General features: G+C 51.1%; 1 protein-coding gene across 4 annotated transcripts in view; it reads left to right on the forward strand.

Moving 5' to 3' along the window:
- Positions 1-19,520, forward strand: part of RPS6KA1 (ribosomal protein S6 kinase A1) — a 46,891-nt gene extending 27,371 nt beyond the window's left edge. For 3 of the 4 annotated variants that reach the window (XM_021668315.2, XM_012440047.3, XM_012440046.3), the window contains 11 exons: positions 592-656; positions 942-1,044; positions 2,399-2,529; positions 4,640-4,765; positions 4,960-5,049; positions 5,421-5,579; positions 15,948-16,109; positions 16,342-16,418; positions 16,669-16,786; positions 17,709-17,846; positions 18,559-19,520. In XM_021668315.2, coding sequence (XP_021523990.1) covers positions 592-656; positions 942-1,044; positions 2,399-2,529; positions 4,640-4,765; positions 4,960-5,049; positions 5,421-5,579; positions 15,948-16,109; positions 16,342-16,418; positions 16,669-16,786; positions 17,709-17,846; positions 18,559-18,681 — 1,292 coding nt within the window. In that variant the 3' untranslated portion in view covers positions 18,682-19,520. The remainder of the gene's footprint in view (positions 1-591; positions 657-941; positions 1,045-2,398; positions 2,530-4,639; positions 4,766-4,959; positions 5,050-5,420; positions 5,580-15,947; positions 16,110-16,341; positions 16,419-16,668; positions 16,787-17,708; positions 17,847-18,558) is intronic. The other variant, XM_064363517.1, reaches the window with a different exon arrangement.

The raw sequence follows: 19,520 nt of genomic DNA on the forward strand, positions 1-19,520 counted from the left end.
TCTCTGCGCCCCAGGTTCCTCGTCTCAAGGGGAGATGATGATCCCAAGCTTGCTTCAGGGCTCTGTTGATTACATGAGGTTGCGTGAGCATGCCTGGCGTGTAGTAGGTGTTCAGTATGTGTTGGCTTCCCTGGCTCCTGGGTTCATCTGGTTCGTGACCAGCTATATAAGGTCCAGTCCAGGCCCCTGGGGTCGAATGGAGTGATAGCCTGTCCCATGGTTGAAAAGGTCAATGGGATAAGACGAACAGAGATGGGGCCTGTGTTGGAATGAGGTGGGGCTCTCTGTAGGTCTCAGAACAAGCTCAGCTTCTGTCCTGACGGTGTGGCCTTGGAGAAGTTGCCTAAACCTCTGGGCCTTCCTTCTCCCATTAGTACATTGGGGCTTCTTCATCAGAAGCTCCAGAAAGTTGAAGATGCTGAGTGGGTGCCAGGCCTTAGGGTGATGGCTGGGCAGATTCGAGCAGGGTTAGCCCATTTTCCCCTCTGCTCCAGCAGCTGGTTCCAGAGCTCTGGGAGGCTGCTTGGTGGGCAGGGTGGTGTCTGGGAGTTGCACCATCCAGGGACAGACCCTTCATTTGGGCTCTTTCAGGCTCCGGCCCTGATGGGGCAGAGGAAATCAAGCGGCATGTCTTCTACTCCACCATTGACTGGAATGTGAGTGTGTCCACCCACACCAAGGCTCTGGCCAGGCCACCAGCCATCTTGGCCACAGGAAGGGAGGTGGGAGGGGAGCCTCTGCCAGTGAGGGCCCCAGACGCAGGAGCAGAGGGTACCAGTATCCCCTTAAAGACAAGGCTGGCCTCCTGAGGGCAAGTAATCATGCCCTTGTCTGCTGGGCAACATGGCCTATGTTCCAGGCCCAGCACCTCCTCCTGCCTGGGACTCCCGGTGGGCTGTTGGGGATGCTGTGGTGACCAGAGTGCCCACCCCACTGTGCAGAAGCTGTACCGTCGTGAGATCAAACCACCTTTCAAGCCAGCAGTGGCTCAGCCTGATGACACCTTCTACTTTGACACTGAGTTCACGTCCCGCACACCCAAGGGTGCGTCCCTTAATTGTTTTGTCTATCTTGAGCTGGTACAAGAGGGAAGCTGGGAGTCGGTGGCAGCTTGAGGGACAGAGATAGTCAGGGACAGTGACGGGCGGAGGTGTGTGGGCGGGCAGGCGGGTGAGTTTCTGGCTCCGTGGGACTCTGACTTTGTCCTTGTCTCACTCTGCCTGACTCTCTCACTCTGGGGCTCTGTGGATCTCTTTGTGTCTGGTGAGAGAGTGGGAGTTGGGGGGTGTGGGTGGTGAAGGCCACAGTAGAAAAGTCAGGACCTCTGCCCCGGGTACCTTCCAGCCCACGGGGAAGACCAAACGCACAGGCTTACCATCACGTCAGGGATAAAGAATCTGACTCAGCCACACTGTGTGGTGAAAACAGTCTGGCTGAGCAGAGGTGACAGTGCCCATAGGTCAGGGACAGGCATGGGAATCAGCTTCGGCTGCTCTGACTGCTGGGCCTCAGTGTACTTATCTGGAACAAGGGCACAGCCATAAACCCATGCATTCCCTGGGGTTGCTGCAAGACGCCCGTGAGGGAGCTTCTGGGAAGGAGCCTGGCAAATCGTAACTTTCTGGCCAGATATTGCCAGTGGGTGGTGGGTAGAGTGTTAGTTTTGGGAGGCCTCCTATTAGGGCATGTTTTAGGAGAGGGGGTGCTTTTCTCACTGCAGCTTGCACACCTCTGATGACAGGGAGCTCAGCACTTCACATAGTCCACTGGGCAGTGTGACAGGTGCAGCTTCATGGGGGTCAGGGGCCGGAGGAGCATCAGCCAAGTCTTCTCAAAGGAGGAGCATGTGAGCTGTCTTGAAGGATAGGCAAGGAGCGGATTAGTTAAAGGGAACAGTGCGTGCAAGGGCTCAGAGACCCCTTTAAGGATCTGGGAAGTCCAACGTGGCTCAGCTGTGGCGTGGAGAGAGAGATGAGGATCACAAGGCTCTCAACTGCCAGACTCAGGAGCTGGGCTTACTCCCAAAAGCAGAGGGGAACCTTTGAAAGGTGCAGGTAGCGGGGCAGGTTTGTGCTTGGAACCTTCCCTCCAGCTGCTGTGCAGAGGTAGACCTGAAGGGGCTGACATAAGACAGGGAAGCTGGGGAGGAATATCCAGGAAAGGGTGAACTGTCAGCCGGTGGAGGTGGGGGTCTTTTATGTTCCTCATGGGTCAGGACTGGACTGGTCTAAACACATATGAGCAGTTAGGCTAATGCCTGGGATGGACGGGCCCCTTGCAGGCTCCCACCATGGCCAGCTACTGAGGCAGGTCTGGAGGCCCTGTGCTCCCCCTTTGCTGGGCTGGCTCAGGGTGGAGGGTACCTCCTCAGGCTCGCATTCCCCTCCCGTCCCTACAGATTCCCCAGGCATCCCGCCTAGCGCTGGGGCCCATCAGCTGTTCCGGGGCTTCAGCTTCGTGGCCACTGGCCTGATGGAGGATGACGGCAAGCCTCGCGCCCCACAGGCACCCCTGCACTCAGTGGTACAGGTGAGGGGGGTAGGGGCTGCTGATCCATTCTCCTTTTCTAGCTCCACAGCAGAATGGCTGAGAATACAGGCTCTGAGTTACACAGAACCAGGTTCATACCCTCATGCCACTGTGGGACCCGTAGGGCATCCAACATAAAACAGGGACAGTAAGGCCCACCTCACATGGTGGCCCTGATAATTGGATAATGATATGGGTATACATTTCCCAGCACAAGGCCAGGGTCTGGGTATATGCCAGGGGGTTCCCAGGGTGGTGGTGCAGAGTGACCGTCATGTCTCTGGCAGGAGGGTAGCAGAGGACTTGTGTCCCTTCACACTTGTTCCCTGTTTGTACATTTTCACTGCTTCATGAAAGTTTTGGGTTGAGAGGCAAGGATATAGACTCCAGAGCTCATTGCGTGGGTTCCAGATTCACAAGATAATGGACTTTGGGTTTTTTTGTTTTTTTAAGAGACACAGTCTTGCTCTGTTGCCCAGGCTGGAGTGCAGTGGCACAAACTCAGCTCACTGCAACCTCCACCTCAGCTTCAAGTGATTCTCCTGCCTCAGCCTCCTGAGTAGCTGGGACTACAGATGTACGCCACCACACCCAGCTAATTTTGTTTTTTGGTGTTTTTAGTACAGACAAGGTTTCACCATGTTGGCTAGGCTGGTGTCAAACTCTAGACCTCAAGTGATCCGCCCACCTCAGCCTTTCAAAGTGCTGAGATTACAGACATGAGCATCTGGCTAGATAATGGATTTTGGATGAGACACTTCCCTTCCTGGTGCCTCAGTTTCCTCATCTGTAAATGGGGAAAATGATAGAAGCTTCCTCCATAGAGTTGTTATGAGGATTATTAGAGTTAATACATGTAAAGTTAAGGTGGGCTGGGCATGGTGGCTCATACCTGTAATCCCAGCACTTTGGGAGGCCAAGGTCGGTGGATTGCTTGAGGACAGGAGTTTAAACAGACCAGTCTGGTCAACATTGTGAAACCTATCTCTACTAAAAATACAAAAATCAGCCGGGCATGTTGGCGCATGCTTATAGTGTCATCTACTTGGGAGGCTGAGACACGAGAATCGCTTGAACCCAGGAGACAGAGGTTGCAGTGAGCCAAGAATGCACCATGGTACTCCAGCCTGGGTGACAGAGCAAGACTCTGTCTCAAAAAATAAATAAATAAAATTTAAAAATAAAGTTAAAGTGACTATGTCATTTATTTTCCAAACTAGGACATCTTTCTTTATCCAGGACAAATACTAAATCAGACTGGATGCAAGGACCGCAGGCCCAAACCAGGGCTGTCCACAGGGCGTGCAGTCACCTGATGAAAGTGCTTAGAATAGTGCCGGGCACACAGCACACACTAAGCACCATTGAGCATTGCTATGGCTAATGTCCCAGAACCTCGAGATGAGCTGTGACACCCAGAAAAGGGGGGCAACTCACTCAAAGCCATAGTAGCAGAGCTGGAACTCAGCTCAGGGCTCCTACATCCCTCCCAGGCCTGCTCAGGCTTTTCAGAACTAAAGACCTCTCCATGTGTGTTGTGACCCTCTTGCCCCCTCCCTACACTGCCCTCTGACCACAGGCTGCAGTCCAGGCAGGCTGGGAGCCAGCGAGTATGCCCATCATATAGAATAGAAAACCAGCCAGGCATGGTGGCTTCAGCCTGTAATCCCAGAAGCTTGGGAGGCAGAGGCGGGCGGATCATGAGGTCAGGAAATCAAGACCATCGACCATCCTGGCCATGGTGAAACCCCATCTCTACTAAAATAAAAAAATTAGCCGGGTATGGTGGTGCACGCCTGTAGTCCCAGCTACTCAGGAGGCTGAGGCAGGGGAATCTCCTGAATCCAGGAGTCAGAGGTTGCAGTGAGCCAAGATTGCGCCACTGCACTCCAGCCTGGCGAAGGAACAAGACTCCATCTCAAAAAAATAAAAGAAAACTGAGGCCCAGAGAGGGGTAGGCTCTCACCTGCGGTCACATTGCCAGCACTACATCCCAAGCCTCCTGGCTCTTTCCTGGTGCCATCTCTACTGAGCCAAGACCTTGGGTGCTGGGGGATGACCCCTAGCACTCTGGAGCCAGGGGTCAGCCACAATTTTTGGTCTCCTACAGCAACTCCATGGGAAGAACGTGGTTTTTAGTGACGGCTACGTGGTAAAGGAGACAATCGGTGTGGGCTCCTACTCTGTGTGCAAGCGCTGTGTCCACAAGGCCACCAACATGGAGTATGCTGTCAAGGTGGGCCTCCTGAACATGTCTCGGCCAAGGCTGCCGGGCTGGGGGCAGGTCCCCATCTGGCGGGGAGGGGTGGTTCCTGAGCTCTGCAGATGGACGAAAGGTGTGTGGCTGAGACCTCCAGGCCTGCTCCGTAGGAGGGGAGGACCCTGGAGCCTGTCACCCTGACACTGCCATGTGCATGCCCCTTTCTTCAGGTCATTGACAAGAGCAAGCGGGATCCTTCAGAAGAGATTGAGATTCTTCTGCGGTACGGCCAGCACCCCAACATCATCACTCTGAAAGATGTGAGTGGGGTCCTTGAGACTGGGGTGGGGACCAGGAACTCAACTCTCCAGGATTTGTCTCAGGTTTTCCGTTCCTCTGACTTCTTAGCCTCCTTCCAGTGCTCATGCGAAGGTGAAGGAGGACCCTTGGTCTCTGCAGTCTGGCCATACCCCAAGGGCCCTCCTTCAGACTCAAGCATTTTCTGAAGACCTTCTTGCCTATCAGGGGACCAGTGTCAGCATCCTCTTTTCAGGGAGGGCAGGGCCACTGAAGTGCACAACGGAACACATGCCTAAGGCTCATGTCATTCTTCCCTGCTCTGGGACGCTGCTGACTAGGGCGCCCAGGCCTGACACTGGGGAGAAGAGCCTGATGGTGAGGTCTTTGGCAGGTGTACGATGATGGCAAACACGTGTACCTGGTGACAGAGCTGATGCGGGGAGGGGAGCTGCTGGACAAGATCCTGCGGCAGAAGTTCTTCTCGGAGCGGGAGGCCAGCTTCGTCCTGCACACCATCGGCAAAACTGTGGAGTATCTGCACTCACAGGGGGTGAGTCTGGATTCGGGGAGGTGGTAGGGGAATGCCAAGGGTTATACCATCAGCAGAGCACATGAACCACATGCTGGCCCAGGAATGGCAGCCTCCAGCCAGCTAAACTGAGGGGACACTAGGGCTGTGTGGGTGGATGCGTGCAAAGGAGGGAGGGAGAGATGTGGCCAAATTGTGAAAGGGAAGGTATGGAAAGTTATTCAGTATCTACTGTGTGCCAGGCACCATGGAAAGGTTTGGCGTAACATGAAGTTTCCAGGCCAGGCACAGTGGCTGACACCTGTGATCCCAGCACCTTGGGAGGCCAAGGCAGGCGGATCACTTGAGGTCAGGAGTTCGAGACCAGGCTGGCCAACATGGTAAAAGCCCGTCTCTACTAAAATACAAAAAAATTAGCTGAGTGTGGTAGCTGGTGCCTGTAATCCCAGCTACTTGGAAGGCTAAGGCAGGAGAATGGCTTGAACCTGGGAGGTGGATGTTGCAGTGAGCCAAGATCATGCCATTGCACTCCAGTGTGGGCAACAGAGCAAAACTCTGTCTAAAAAATAAATAAATAAATAAGAAAATTTCCTTACATTATCTCAATTGATTTTCACAACAGCTCTGAGATAGATGCTGTTATTGGCCCCACTTCATAGGTAAGAAGACTGGAGCTCAGAGATGAAAGGTCATTTGCTCTAGGTCTCATAGCCAGGGAAGAATGGAAGGATTTCAAAGTGAAGAATTTAGGTGGGAAGTGCCTTTTGAGTTAGGAAGCGCCAGGTTCACTGTGGGGGAGCTGCAAGGCTACAGGGAGGTGAATTTGACTATGGGTTCAGTTGCTAAGGCAGAGGAAATGGATGCTGGAGGGAATTCTGCTGGAAATGTAGCAGGGACTGCAGAAGAGGTGTAGGTCCAAATGGCAGAGTTCAGCCTTCATTACTGCACAAGGCAGGTGAGCACTAGATGACAGTGAGGTAGGAAAGTTCATTACAGTGTATTCAAGCCCAAAACAGTAGCATTAGTTTCTCTCTGTATGAGGTGTTTTAGGGTGCTCTTGATCAGACAGCGTGGGGGTTAAGAATGCAGGCTCCAGAGTCCACTTGGCTGAGTCCAGGTCTTGGTGTATGAGGTTGTCACTTGTTTTCACATAGTACCCAGTCCATAGACACAGTTCCCCTACTGTCTTTTTTTTTTTTTCAGATGGAGTTTTGCTCTTCTTGCCCAGGCCAGAGTGCGATGGTATGATCTTGGCTCACTGAAACCTCCGCCTCCTGGGTTCAAGCGATTCTCCTGCCACAGCCTCCCGAGTAGCTGGGATTACAGGCATGTGCCACCTCGCCCAGCTAATTTTGTATTTTTAGTAGAGACAGGGTTTTTCCATGTTGGTCAGGCTGGTCTCAAACTCCCGACCTCAGGTGATCCACCTGCCTTGGCCTCCCAAAGTGCTGGGATTACAGGTGTGAGTCACTGTGCCCAGCTTTTTTTATTTTTTAATATTTAATGCCAGGCAGAGAATGATTTTTTTCTTTCTTTTTTGAGATGGAGTCTCACTCTTGCTGCCCAAGTTGGAGTGCAGTGACATGATCTCTGCTCACTGCAACCTCTGCCTCCTGGATTCAGGTGATTCTCCTGCCTCAGCCTCCTGAGTAGCTGGATTACAGGCACCCACCACCATACCTGACAAATTTTTTTGTATTTTTAGTAGAGACAGGGTTTTCACCATGTTGGCCAGGCTGGTCTCAAACTCCTGACCTCAGGTGATCTGCCCTCCTCGGCCTTCCAAAGTGTTGGGATTCCAGGCGTGAGTCACCACATCCATCCGCTGTTGTGCTTTCAAAAATGTCTTTTTTGACTGGTTTATTGAAATTACAATATCTGCAAGGTCCACACATTTCATTCAGTGGATAAGTCTCTCTCTCTTTTTTGAGACAGGGTCTCACTCTGTTGCCCAGGCAGGAGTGCAATGACACAATCGCGGTTCACTGCAGCCTCGACCTTGGGCTCAAGTGATCCTCCCACTTCAGCCTCCCAAATGGTGGGACCACAAGCATGCACCACCACACAAAATACAAAAAAAAAAAAAAATTCAAAAAATTTTGTATTTTTTGTAGAGATAGGGTTTTGCCATGTTGCCCAGGCTTGTCTTGAACTCCTGAGCTCAAGTGATCACCCACCTCAGCCTCCCACAGTGCTAGGATTACAGGTGTAAGCCATTTTACCCAGCCTCTTTAAAAAAAAAAAAGAAAAGGCTGGGCGTGGTGGCTCACGCCTGTAATCCCAGCACTTTGGGAGGCCGAGGTGGGAGGATCACGAGGTCAAGAGATCGAGACCATCCTGGCCAACATGGTGAAACCCCGTCACTACTAAAAAATACAAAAATTAGCTGGGTGTGGTGGCACGCACCTGTAGTCCCAGCTACTTGGGAGGCTGAGGCAGAAGAATTGCTTGAACCCAGGAGGCGGAGATTGTAGTAAGCTGAGATTGTGCCACTGCACTCCAGCCTGGCGCCTGGCGACAGAGCAAGACTCTGTCTCAAAAAAAAAAAAAAACCTGGAGGAAAATTCACATACAGTAGATTTCAAGGGTCCATTTGGATGAGTTTTGTTAAATTTGTACACCCATGTCACCTCCAGAGTTAGACCTCCCTTTTCTCTGCCACCGACTGATTGAATATCAGTTCTGTGGAATGTCTCACATTCTGAATTTGTCTGTTGGCTGCATCTTGGCATCATTTACGTTATTTCTCCATTGCCTATATTTTCTGTAAACTGCAAGTTGCTCTAACATAATTATTGGCTTTTTGCCAAGGTGGGCAGATTCCTTGAGGCCAAGAGTTCAAGACCAGTCTGGCCAATATGGTGAAACCCCATCTCTACCAAAAATACAAAAATTAACTGGGCATGGTGGCGTGTGCCTGTAATCTCAGCTACTCTGATGGGTGAGGCACAAGAATCACTTGAATCTGGGAGGCAGAGGTTGCAGTGACCTGAAATCACACCAATGCACTCCAGCCTGGATGACAGAGCAAAACCCTGTCTCAAATAAAAAATAAAAATAAAAAAGAAGGCCGAGATCATCCCCTGTATGGAGGTACACTTACTTCACAGTGCATCACAACCACAAGCCCACAGTATCATGCTGCCTCCCTTTAGTCATGGCAGGTGGTAACTGTCTGATCTCCTTATTGTAAAGATCCTTATCGAGGCCAGGTGTGGTGGCTCACGCCTGTGATCCCAGCACTTGGGAGGCTGAGGCAGGCAGATTACGAGGTCAGGAGTTCAAGACCAGCCTGGCCAAGATGGTGAAACCCTGTCTCTACTAAAAATGCAAAAATCAGCTGGGCGTGGTGGCGCATGCTGTAATCCCAGCTACTCAGGAGGCTGAGGCCAGAGAATCACTTGAACCCTGGAGGCGGAGGTTGCAGTGAGCCAAGACCATGCCATTACACTCCAGCCTGGGCAACAGAGCGAGACTCCATCTCAAAAAAAAAAAAAAGATCCTCATCTGATGGTTTCATCCTTTCAGAATCTTGCCTGAGTTGAGTATTTCATTAGGATTGTGAAAGTGGCAACGCCTGATTATGTCTAATTTTTTAGGAGAAATTCTGTGAAAAAGAACTTTACCTCTTAACCAAAGCTCCAATTTGGTTACCCCCAGGGCATCATGTTTGAAGTGGCTTTGGTTTTTGAAATCCCAGTGTAATAGACTAATATTTAACATGTCAGGTCAGAGAGTAAATGTGTTTCCTTTTTCTGTTTTGTTCTTAAGTGAGTACTCATTAAACTTAAGAAGGTTTAGAAGACAGGCAAGCCAGTGTACCTGTGGGTCACCTGAAGCTCAGAGCAAGGAGGAACTTGGTGAAGAGGCACTTCCAGAGGCAGTGAGCCCTTTCCACTAGGGATGTGCAAAGCTCCAAGTATAGATAACCACTTGGTGAGGATGTTGTTGGAGGAAGTTGTCTCCTTCCCAAAGCTAGAAATGTATGCATCTTCAGAGTTTCTGGCTCTTTGCTAATACCGGAGCAGATGATGAGGAATGGGAAGCTCTTGTTGAGATATTTGGAGGGGTTACTCTGGGTTGGTTTGTCAGCAGCAGTAGCTGCGGTCTGTAAACTGGGAATCCCACAGGAGCTGAGGGATGGGAAGGGGATGACCAGGGAGCAGGGTCCATTCGGACCCCTATTTGTTTTAATATTGTCTTTGTATTGAAGCATTGCATAAACACTGAGAAGTACACAAATCATAATGGACAAGTCAACAAATTTTCAAAAAGTAAATATACCTGTGTAACCAGTACTCAGATCAATAAACAAAGCACTTTCAGTTCTCCTAGAGCACACCCACCTGAGGATAACCAGCCTAAGCTAAATTCTAATAGGTTCATTTTGCCCATTTTTTAATTTCTTTTTTCTTTTTTCTTTTTTTTTTTTTTGAGATGGGGTTTTGCTCTTCTTGACCAGGCTGGAGTGCAGTGGCGCTGGTCTCACCTCACTGCAACCTCCGCCTCCCAGGTTCAAACAATTCTCCTATCTCAGCCTCCCAAGTATTATAGGCACCCGCCACCACACCCAGCTAATTTTTTGCATTTTTAGTAGAGACAAGATTTCACCATGTTGGCCAGGCTGGACTCAAACTCCTGACCCCAAGTGATCCACCCACCTCAGCCTTCCAAAGTGCTGGGATCACAGGCGTGAGCCACCGTGCCCGGCCCCATATTTGAATTTCATAAAAACATTCTCTTTTGTATCTGGCTTCTGCCAGTCAGTGTTGTCTTTGACATCCATCTACGTTGTTTTGTGGCTGCTATTCATTCATTTTCATTGCTGTGTAAAACTCTACAGACCACGATTAATTGTCCATTCTGTTAATAGACACCGGATGGTTACCAGATTTTTGACGATTACAAATAATGCTGCTGTGACATTCTATCTTTTGGTGAACATCTGTACATTTTAATGTTGGTTGTATACCTAGCAGTGGAATTGCTGGGTCAGAGTGTTTGTGTGTTCATCTTTAGCAGATATTGCCAAACAGTTTTCCAGAGTGGTTTTACTAATTTAGACTCCCAACAGAAGTGTGTGAGAGGTCCGGTACTTGCCAACAGTTGGTATTTTTAATCTCTTCAATCATTGCTATTCTGGCGGGTGTGTAGTCGTATCTCATTGTAGTTTTAATTTGCATTTTTCTGGTGATTAATGAAGTTGAGCACTTCTTCATATGTGTACTGCCATTTGGACAGCCTCTTTTATGAATGCCTCTTTCAAGTCTTGTCCAGTTTTAAAAATTGGGTTGTCTGTCCTTTTCATCTTATGGTGCAGGAGTGAGAGGGCTTCTCTCTTTAACCAGATGATTCACTTAGAACAACTTCACTTCTTTTTTGGCCAGTCACAGGTGCCTAAATGCTGCTGCCACTGCTGCTAATGGCACTGATGCTACATGCCACTTTCCACAGGCCAGGCGGGGTTCTGTGCACTTTACATATTAACTCTTTTTTTTTGAGACGGTGTCTCACTCTGTCACCCAGTCTGGAGTACAGTGCCATGATCATGGCTCCCTGCAGCCTTGACTTCCCAGGCTCAAATGCTCCTCCCTCCTCAACAACCCCCACCCTGCAGAGATAGGACTACAGCCATGCCACCACACCTGGCTAATTGTTAAATTTTTTTTTTGTAGAGACAGGGTCTCACCCTGTTGCCTTAAACTCCTGCGCTCAAGCAATTCTCTCACCTCGGCTTCCCAAACTGCTGAGATTACAGGTGTGAGCCACTGCACCCAGCCCAGAGCCTGCGCTCCTTTTTTCTGAGATAGAGTCTCACTCTGTTGCCCAGGCTGGAGTGCAATGGTGTGATCTTGGCTCACTGCAACCTCCGCCTAACGGGTTCAAGAGATTCTCCTGCCTCAGCCTCCCAAGTAGCTGGGATTACAGGTGCCTGCCACCATGCCCGGCTGATTTTTTGTATTTTGTAGTAGAGACGGGGTTTCACCATGTTGGCCAGGCTGGTCATGAACTCCTGACCTCAGGTGATCTACCCATCTCAGCCTCCCAGAGTGCTGGGATTACAGGCGTGAGCCACTGTGCCTGGCTGAGCCTGTGCTCTGAACGCATGCATGTGGTCCAGTACTGCTTTGGACAGCCACCTCTGGTCTCTAGTTTTTAAGTGCTTCTTCACAAGCAGTCACTGTATCTTAACATCCAGCATGATAGAGGGGTTCAGTCCCAGGCAGTTCTGGGGTTACTGTGACATCTGTCATCTCCCAAGCCCTGTGCTAAATATTCCTGTTCTCCTTGTAAGCCTAGGGTTGAATACTGTTATCAGCCCTATTTTACAAGTGAGGAAACTGGGGGCTAGAGAGGTTAATTGGCATGCCCAAGACCACACAGCTAGGAGTGGATAGTAAAGCTGGGCTTCACACCCTGGCCTGCCCGACTCCTTCCTGTGACAGGAATCCTAACTCTTCTGGAGGTCACGGCCTATTGCCTCAGTGCCTGCATTCGGCTTACACATATATTTTGTTTGGCCTGCAAGATAAGGGGTGTGTTTTTGTTGTTTTTGTTTGTTTGTTTGTTTTGAGATGGAGTCTTGCTCTGTCACCCAGGCAGGAGTGCAGCGGCAGGATCTCAGCTCACTGCAACCTCCGCCTCCTGGGTTCAAGCCATTTTCCTGCCTCAGCCTCCCCAGTAGCTGGGATTACAGGCATGCACCATCACACCCAGCTAATTTTTGTATTTTTAGTAGAGATGGAGTTTCACCATGTTGGCCAGGCTGGTCTCAAACTCCTGACCTTGTGATCTGCCCACCTCAGCCTCCCAAAGTGCTGGGATTACAGGTGTGAGCCACTGCACCTGGCCGCTGATAAGGGGTGTTTTTTGATTTGAGGTATAGTTTTGTAAGGTTTGGTAATTTGGCTGCTTTTTAGAAAACTGGGTCTGAGTTGCTACATAGCGACTGTCAGCTGGAGCCAGGTAGCTGCTGCCCTCTTTGGATGGATTGGAGTTTCCCACTCTGCCTGGCTTCACTCATTACTTGCCCAGCCCATTGTGATTTTCCATGCAGTGAGATATGAGACTCTATTTTTCCTCCTCCTACACACACACCTGAGGGTCAGGTATCAGAATCACCTGTGGGGCTTTTTCAAGCTGTGCTTCCCCTCCCCCACTCACCATCCCTACTATTCTGATTCTGGGCAGTGGTGAGACAGTTTCCTGTAGGAGTTTGTTGTTTCTCTATGTTGTAGTAGGATAGGAAAAAAGATCAACAACTTCTATATCCCCGTGTCCCAGAAGTGTCATGTGTGCTATGCTAAACTGGAAAGACCATGGAATTAAGTTCAGAACTGGGTCCTGGTCTTGCCTCTGCCTCTGACTTACATGCAAGTCAATTGTCCTCTCAGGCCAGGCGCAGTGGCTCACACCTGTGATCCCAGCACTTTGGGAGGCCAAGGTGGGCAGATCACTGGAGGCCAGAGTTTGAAACCAGCCTAGCCAACATGGTGAAACCCTGTCTCTATAATACAAAAATTAGCCAGGCGTGGTGGCTCACGCCTGTAATTCCAGCTACTTGGGAAGCTGAGACATGAAAATTGCTTGAACCCGGGACGGAGGTTGCAGTGAACCGAGACTGTGCCACTGGCAAGAGTTCGTCTCAAAAGAAAAAAGAAAATTGTCCTCTCAGAGCCTTGGTTTTCTCTTCTGTAAAACGGAGCTAATAATCCCTGTCCACCTGCAGAGGTATGGTGGGTGGCTCCAGTGAGATCATGACTGGGAACGTTCTTTGTAAACTGGGAGTTCTCTTGTTTTTTTTTGTTTTTTTTTTAAAGGCCAGCAGCCTATCGAACTGAAAGCCTCAGGAGCTGACAGCTTTCCAGGCTGAAGGCCGGAGTTCCCTTGTACAGGGTAGTTGGTGTCCTCAGCCAAGCTGAGCATTCCTGACCTCTAGGAAGCTTGGCTGGGCCCTCTGTGGGGAAAAGTCCACATTCCTGGGGACCTGGCCCTATGCTGTGGGCTATATGATTGTGTTTGCAGGAGAGAGCCCAAGGGACCTTCTCTGAGACTTGGATACAGTTCGTTGCTGGGGCCACCCTAATAGTGTGGCCCTTTCGCCCTTAACTACCTGGTACTCCTCTCCCTGTGGAGGTGGACTGTGCTGGGCCATGTCTACCCTCTTCACAGGCTCCACGGGCACTGCTGGAGGGCTTGGGGATCAACTGAGACTGTGAAAGGACTGTCTGAATAAAACCACCTAACTGTGGCCAGGGGCAGTAGCTCATGCCTATAATTCCAGCACTTTGGAAGGCTGAGGTGGGTGGATAACTTGAGGTCAGGAGTATGAGACCAGCCTGGCTAGCATGGTGAAAACCCCATCTCTACTAAAAATACAAAAAAAAAAAAAAAATTATCCAGGCATGGTAGTGCACGCATGTAATCCCTCAGGAGGCTGAGGCAGGAGACTCACTTGAACCCAGGAGTTGGAGGTTGCAGTGAGCCAAGATTGTGCCACTGCACTCCATCCTGGCAAGTCAGAGCAAGACGCCGTCTCAAAAAAAAGAAAAAACGAAAAAACAAACTGACCTGCAAAACTCTACTAATCTAACCTGCAAGGTGTCTCTGTGTTTCAGAGGTGTGATTTGTTCATCCATTGCACAAAGTTCACTTAGCATTTGCTCTGTGCTAGGCCCTGCAATGGGTATGGGCATTCCACAGACGTAGGGTTATGGTTGTTACCAAAGGAGCCCCTGGGCTCTGATCCCTGAGCTCTGGGCACTTGAGGGGATGCAGTAGACAATGAAGCTGAAACAGATGACGGCTGTGCCTCCCATGTTAGGCTAGGGACTTTGGTTGGGGCTTTGTCTTGCAGGTAGGGAGCCTTTGACGGATTTTTGACAATGCCCAGGGAGGTTCCATTAGCTCAGGGGAGAAGGAACAGGAAGATGAGGACATGAGGAGTTTAGTGTGGGATGTGTTGAGTCTGAGGCTCTGTGGAACATCCCGTGGTTGCCATGTGGTAGGCAGCTGGATTTATGAGCCAAGACTCAAGAAAGTTCTGGACTAGGGTTAGAGATCTGAGAGGTATTGGTAATTGATAGTTAGAGGATTGACTATGAATAGAACTGTACAGGCCAGGCACAGTGACTCACACCTATAATCCCAGCATTTTGGGAGGCCCAGACAGGAGGATCACTTGAGCCCAGGAGTTCAAGACCAGCCTGGGCAACATAGCGAGACCCTGTCTTTACAAAAAAATGTTTTAAAAATTAGTTAGGTGTGGTGACACACACCTCTAGTCCCAGCTACTTGGGAGGTTGAGGTGGGAGGATCACTTGAGCCAGAGGTTGTGGGTGCAGTGAGCCATGATCATGCTACTGTACTGCAGCCTGGGCAACAGAGAACCTGTCTCAAAAAAAAAACCTTACAGAGTGTGAGAAGGATAAGAATGAAATGTGGAGTAGTTCAGCCCCCTCAAGTTAGAGATGAGCAAGCAGGGCCCAGAGGAAAGCGTTTGCTTATGGCCTCAGCAGCAAGTGTCATTCATTCATTCATTCAACAGGTGTTTATTACATCCTGCCATGTACTAGGAGCTAGTTTAAGTGCTGGGATACAGCAGTGAGCAAAACACTCATGGAGCTTACATTCCAGTGGGCAGTCTCCGAAAACAAATTGAATATTATGTTAAGTGGTGGCAAATGCTACAGATAAAAGTAAAGCAGTGTATTCATAGATTCTGAAGATTAGGAAAATAGGGCTGGGTTTGGTGGCTTATGCCTGTAATCCCAACACTTTGGGAGGCCAAGGCAGGTGGATCACTTGAGGTCAGGAGTTTGGAACCAGACTGGCCAACATGGTGAAACCCTGTCTCTTTTTTTTTTTTTTTAAATCATCTAGCCCAAAATGTCAAAATGTCAGAAACCCTGTCTGTACTAAAAATACAAAAAATTATCCAGGCATCATGGGGGGTGCCTGTAATCCCAGCTATTCTGGAGGCTGAGATTTACTTGATCCTGGGAGGCAGAGGCTGCAGAAAGCTGAGATCTTGCCCCTGCACTCCAGCCTTGGCGACAGAGGGAGGCTTGTCTCAAAAATATAAAAAGAATGACACTTTTTAGATTTTGACCTAAGTAACAGGAAGGATGGAGTTGCCACAAGGTAAGATTATGTGATGAGTAGTTTTAGGGGAGAATTGGGAATTCCTGTGGACACCTATACAGAGTTCAAGTGGGCAGTGGCAGCAGCAGTAAGTCCCTCATTTCAGCCCTTTCCCCTTCTCGGATTCCAGGTCTGTGCTCCCATCTCTCCACGCCCTGTCTGTGTAACTTTCTCATCCCTGGCAGCTGACCTGGGCCACTAGCCACCTCCCCACACTGAGAACTGACCCCAGCCCCCTGCCCTTAGGTTGTGCACAGGGACCTGAAGCCCAGCAACATCCTGTACGTGGACGAGTCCGGGAATCCTGAGTGCCTGCGCATCTGCGACTTTGGTTTTGCCAAACAGCTGCGGGCTGAGAATGGGCTGCTCATGACACCTTGCTACACAGCCAACTTTGTGGCGCCCGAGGTGAGTGGCCCAGCCTCCTCAGCTATAAGACGGGGGAACCGGAGGCCTTGTGCCCCCTCCCAGAGGCCCCACATTGGCCAGGGCTCCAGTCTCTGTGACCTTGGCCCAGCTGGCAAGGGAAGATCTAGCCTGTGGCTGGGACCCTTGTCCTGCCCTTGAGAGCAGTAGCAGGAGCATCTGTGGCAACTTTCTACTGCCCCCAGGCTGACCACCTGCCCTGCCCTGTTGCCAGGTGCTGAAGCGCCAGGGCTACGATGAAGGTTGTGACATCTGGAGCCTGGGCATTCTGCTCTACACCATGCTGGCGGGGTGAGTGCCCCTTGGCCTGGACCCTTCCCCACTCCTGCAGCCCTAGCATTTGGGCTGGGTGGTGCTTGTCTGATAGGAAAGGCTCAGCCAGCCCTGCCTCAGGATGGTCTGGAAACAGAGACATGGTCCTGCCTCTGGGAGCTCTGCCTTGGGAGCACCCCTTCTGTGGGGAGACACAGTCTCCCACCACAGCCCCAGCCCCAGGATGGAGGCCAGAGTCTGTACCCAGACCGTGCGGGCTTTTCCACAGATACACTCCATTTGCCAACGGGCCCAGTGACACACCAGAGGAAATCCTAACCCGGATCGGCAGTGGGAAGTTTACCCTCAGTGGGGGAAACTGGAACACAGTTTCAGAGTCAGCCAAGGTGAGTCTGTAAGGCCTGCATGGCCTCATTTGGAGGAGGGAGGCAGGGTCCCATCCCAGGGCTTTTCAGCTGTTCGTGAACAGCATCATTTCTCCAAGTAGCTATTCCACAAATCCCTGTTGCTGTATTTCTCCAAGTGGAAGATTCCCAGGCAGACCACCCCCACATCCCCCGTACCGTGTTAGGGTAACTTGGTGATCATTCACTGGCCCTTCTCATTCTGGGCCCTGTAGGGCACAGAGGGCTGCATAACCACAGTCCCGGCCTCCGGCCTTGTGGAAACAGTGTAGTAAGGGATACAGCTTGGCACACAAGGAACAGCAGTGCCTGGCGGCCCAGATAGGTGGACCATCTTGGCCAGGGGTGTGGACCATGGAGACACAGAGCAGAGTAACTGGCCATACTAAGCAAAGCCTCCTCCAAGGAGGTGGCATGTGAGCTTCCAGTATTAACAACAGTTTTGGTTATTGGGAATCTGTATTCCAGACAGAGTTGAGCCCTCTATGTGCAGCATCAACTTGTGAGGCAGGTGTGGTTATTCCTGTTTCTCAGCAGGGAAACTGAGGCTCAGAGAGTTGAAGCAACTTGCCCAGGGCACTCAATTGATGAGTACAAAAGGCAAGTTTTGAACCTGAGTCTGTCAAAGCCCAAACCTGAGGATTTTCCTACCTTCCCATATGGCTTTTTGGAGGTAAAGGAGAAATGGAAGGGTGTTCCAGGACGAAGGGTCTAGAGCAGCAAAGGCCCAGAGACAGGAACCTTGGCTGTGTGCGGGAGCCCTGAGCAGAGTGGAGAATGGACCACAGGGGCTGCTGCAAGGGTTCAGGCGGGAGCTAGCAGGAGATGGTTGCCTTCCTGTGCCCCATCAGGGGCCTGCTCCCCTGCAGCCCTCCCACCATCCCCTTGCCCACTGTGTCCCCAGGACCTCGTGTCCAAGATGCTACACGTAGATCCCCACCAGCGCCTCACAGCCAAGCAGGTTCTGCAGCATCCGTGGGTCACCCAGAAAGACAAGCTTCCCCAAAGCCAGCTGTCCCACCAAGACCTGCAGCTTGTGAAGGTATGGCCACCCTTGGGCTGCTGGGCATCTGGGAGGTCAGCCCAAGGTGGCATGATCAGGGACTTGTGGCAGAGCCAGGAAATGCCATGAGGTGAAACATAGGAGAGGAAGATACAGCCCTGCCGTAAGGGAGCCTGTCTAACTGCCACAGTGTCACGGTATACTCACAGCCCCCAGTCCTCTGGAAGACACAGCTGCTGACCTTTGAACCCTCCCATCTGATCGGGGAGGCAGGACTCATGACCATAAAGGACCACTGAGGCTAGATTAACAGTGGGCTATGGGACCAGGAGCGGTAGCTCACACCTATAATCCCAGCACTTTGGGAGGCCAAGGTAGGCGGATCACTTGAAGTCAGGAGTTCGAGACCAGCCTGGTCAACATGGTGAAACCCAGTCTCTACTAAAAATACAAAAATTAGCTGGGCATGGTGGTGGACACCTGTAATCCCAGCTACTTGGGAGGCAGAGGGAGGAGAATTGCTTGAACCTGAGAGGCGGAGGTTGCAGTGAGCCAAGATCGTGCCATAGTGCCCAGCTTGGCAACAGAGCCGAGACTCCATCTCAAAAAAAAAAAAAAAAGAAAAGAAAAATAGTGGGCTGTGGAACACTGAGAGGGGCTGGCCTACCCTTGGGGCATGCATCCCCTCCCCCCTGCATCTCCCGCCATTGTGAACTGACCCCCTCCCCCGCCCCACCCCATTCTCTCTCAGGGAGCCATGGCAGCCACGTACTCCGCACTCAACAGCTCCAAGCCCACCCCCCAGCTGAAGCCCATCGAGTCATCCATCCTGGCTCAGCGGCGAGTGAGAAAGTTGCCGTCCACCACCCTGTGAGGCACCAAGGCATTCAGGCCACAGGGCAGTGCTAGCTTGACAGAGGCAGCATGCTTCCCAGAGGGAGCAGGCTGGAGTCACAGGGCCAGAGGGAGCTGGAACCCGAGGGGCCGGGGAAGCTGCCAGCCCAGACCACCCATAGTGAGGGTGTGAGAAGTGCCTTCTCCTTCCCCAGGATGGACTCTTCTCGGCTCAGGCTCTGCTGGTAGAAAGTGATTCACTGTACAAACTTTTTTTTAATGGAAAAAATTGCATCAACCACCATGGATTTTTACAAGATCCATTTGCCTTTCTGGGAGCAGAAACAGCCAGTGCAGCCCCAGGAGGGGAACTGAGTCACACTGGGGTTCTCTGAGACTCCTTAAAGCAGTTTTGGGATCCCACCCTGGGGACCCTCACGACTGGCCATCTATAGCCATCTGCACACACCTCCAAGGCAGTCCAGTGTCACCTCTCTCAGAGCCTCTGGCTGTTTAGCAGAACTCATTCGATCCCCAATCAGCTCCTTTTCCGTTCTGTTCTGCTGGGGGTTCTAGAACTACTTCCTGCTACAGGAGGGGACTCACGCCCTGCTGGCTTCCAGCTTCAGGCACCAGCATCCACCTCGGCCCTGCCAGTGGACCCCCTGCGGTCACGCTGGGCAGCCCCAGAGAGAGGATGTGGAAAGCACTTTTTGGCTGACTTCTTTCGGGGTTGGCAAGGGGACAGAGTTCACAGGAGGCCAGTGGGCGGGCCATGAGGGGCGGGGCTTTTTTCATTTCTTCCTCAGCTGGTTACTCAGGGTTCATCTGTCCATGGCCTTTCTAATAAACTTTTGAGTTGAAGCCTGCTCTCCTCCA

Source organism: Aotus nancymaae, unplaced genomic scaffold (genome assembly GCF_030222135.1).
Source record: "Aotus nancymaae isolate 86718 unplaced genomic scaffold, 86718_ANA_hifiasm-v0.15.2.pri h1tg000053l, whole genome shotgun sequence".
Classification (NCBI taxonomy): Eukaryota; Metazoa; Chordata; class Mammalia; order Primates; family Aotidae; genus Aotus; species Aotus nancymaae.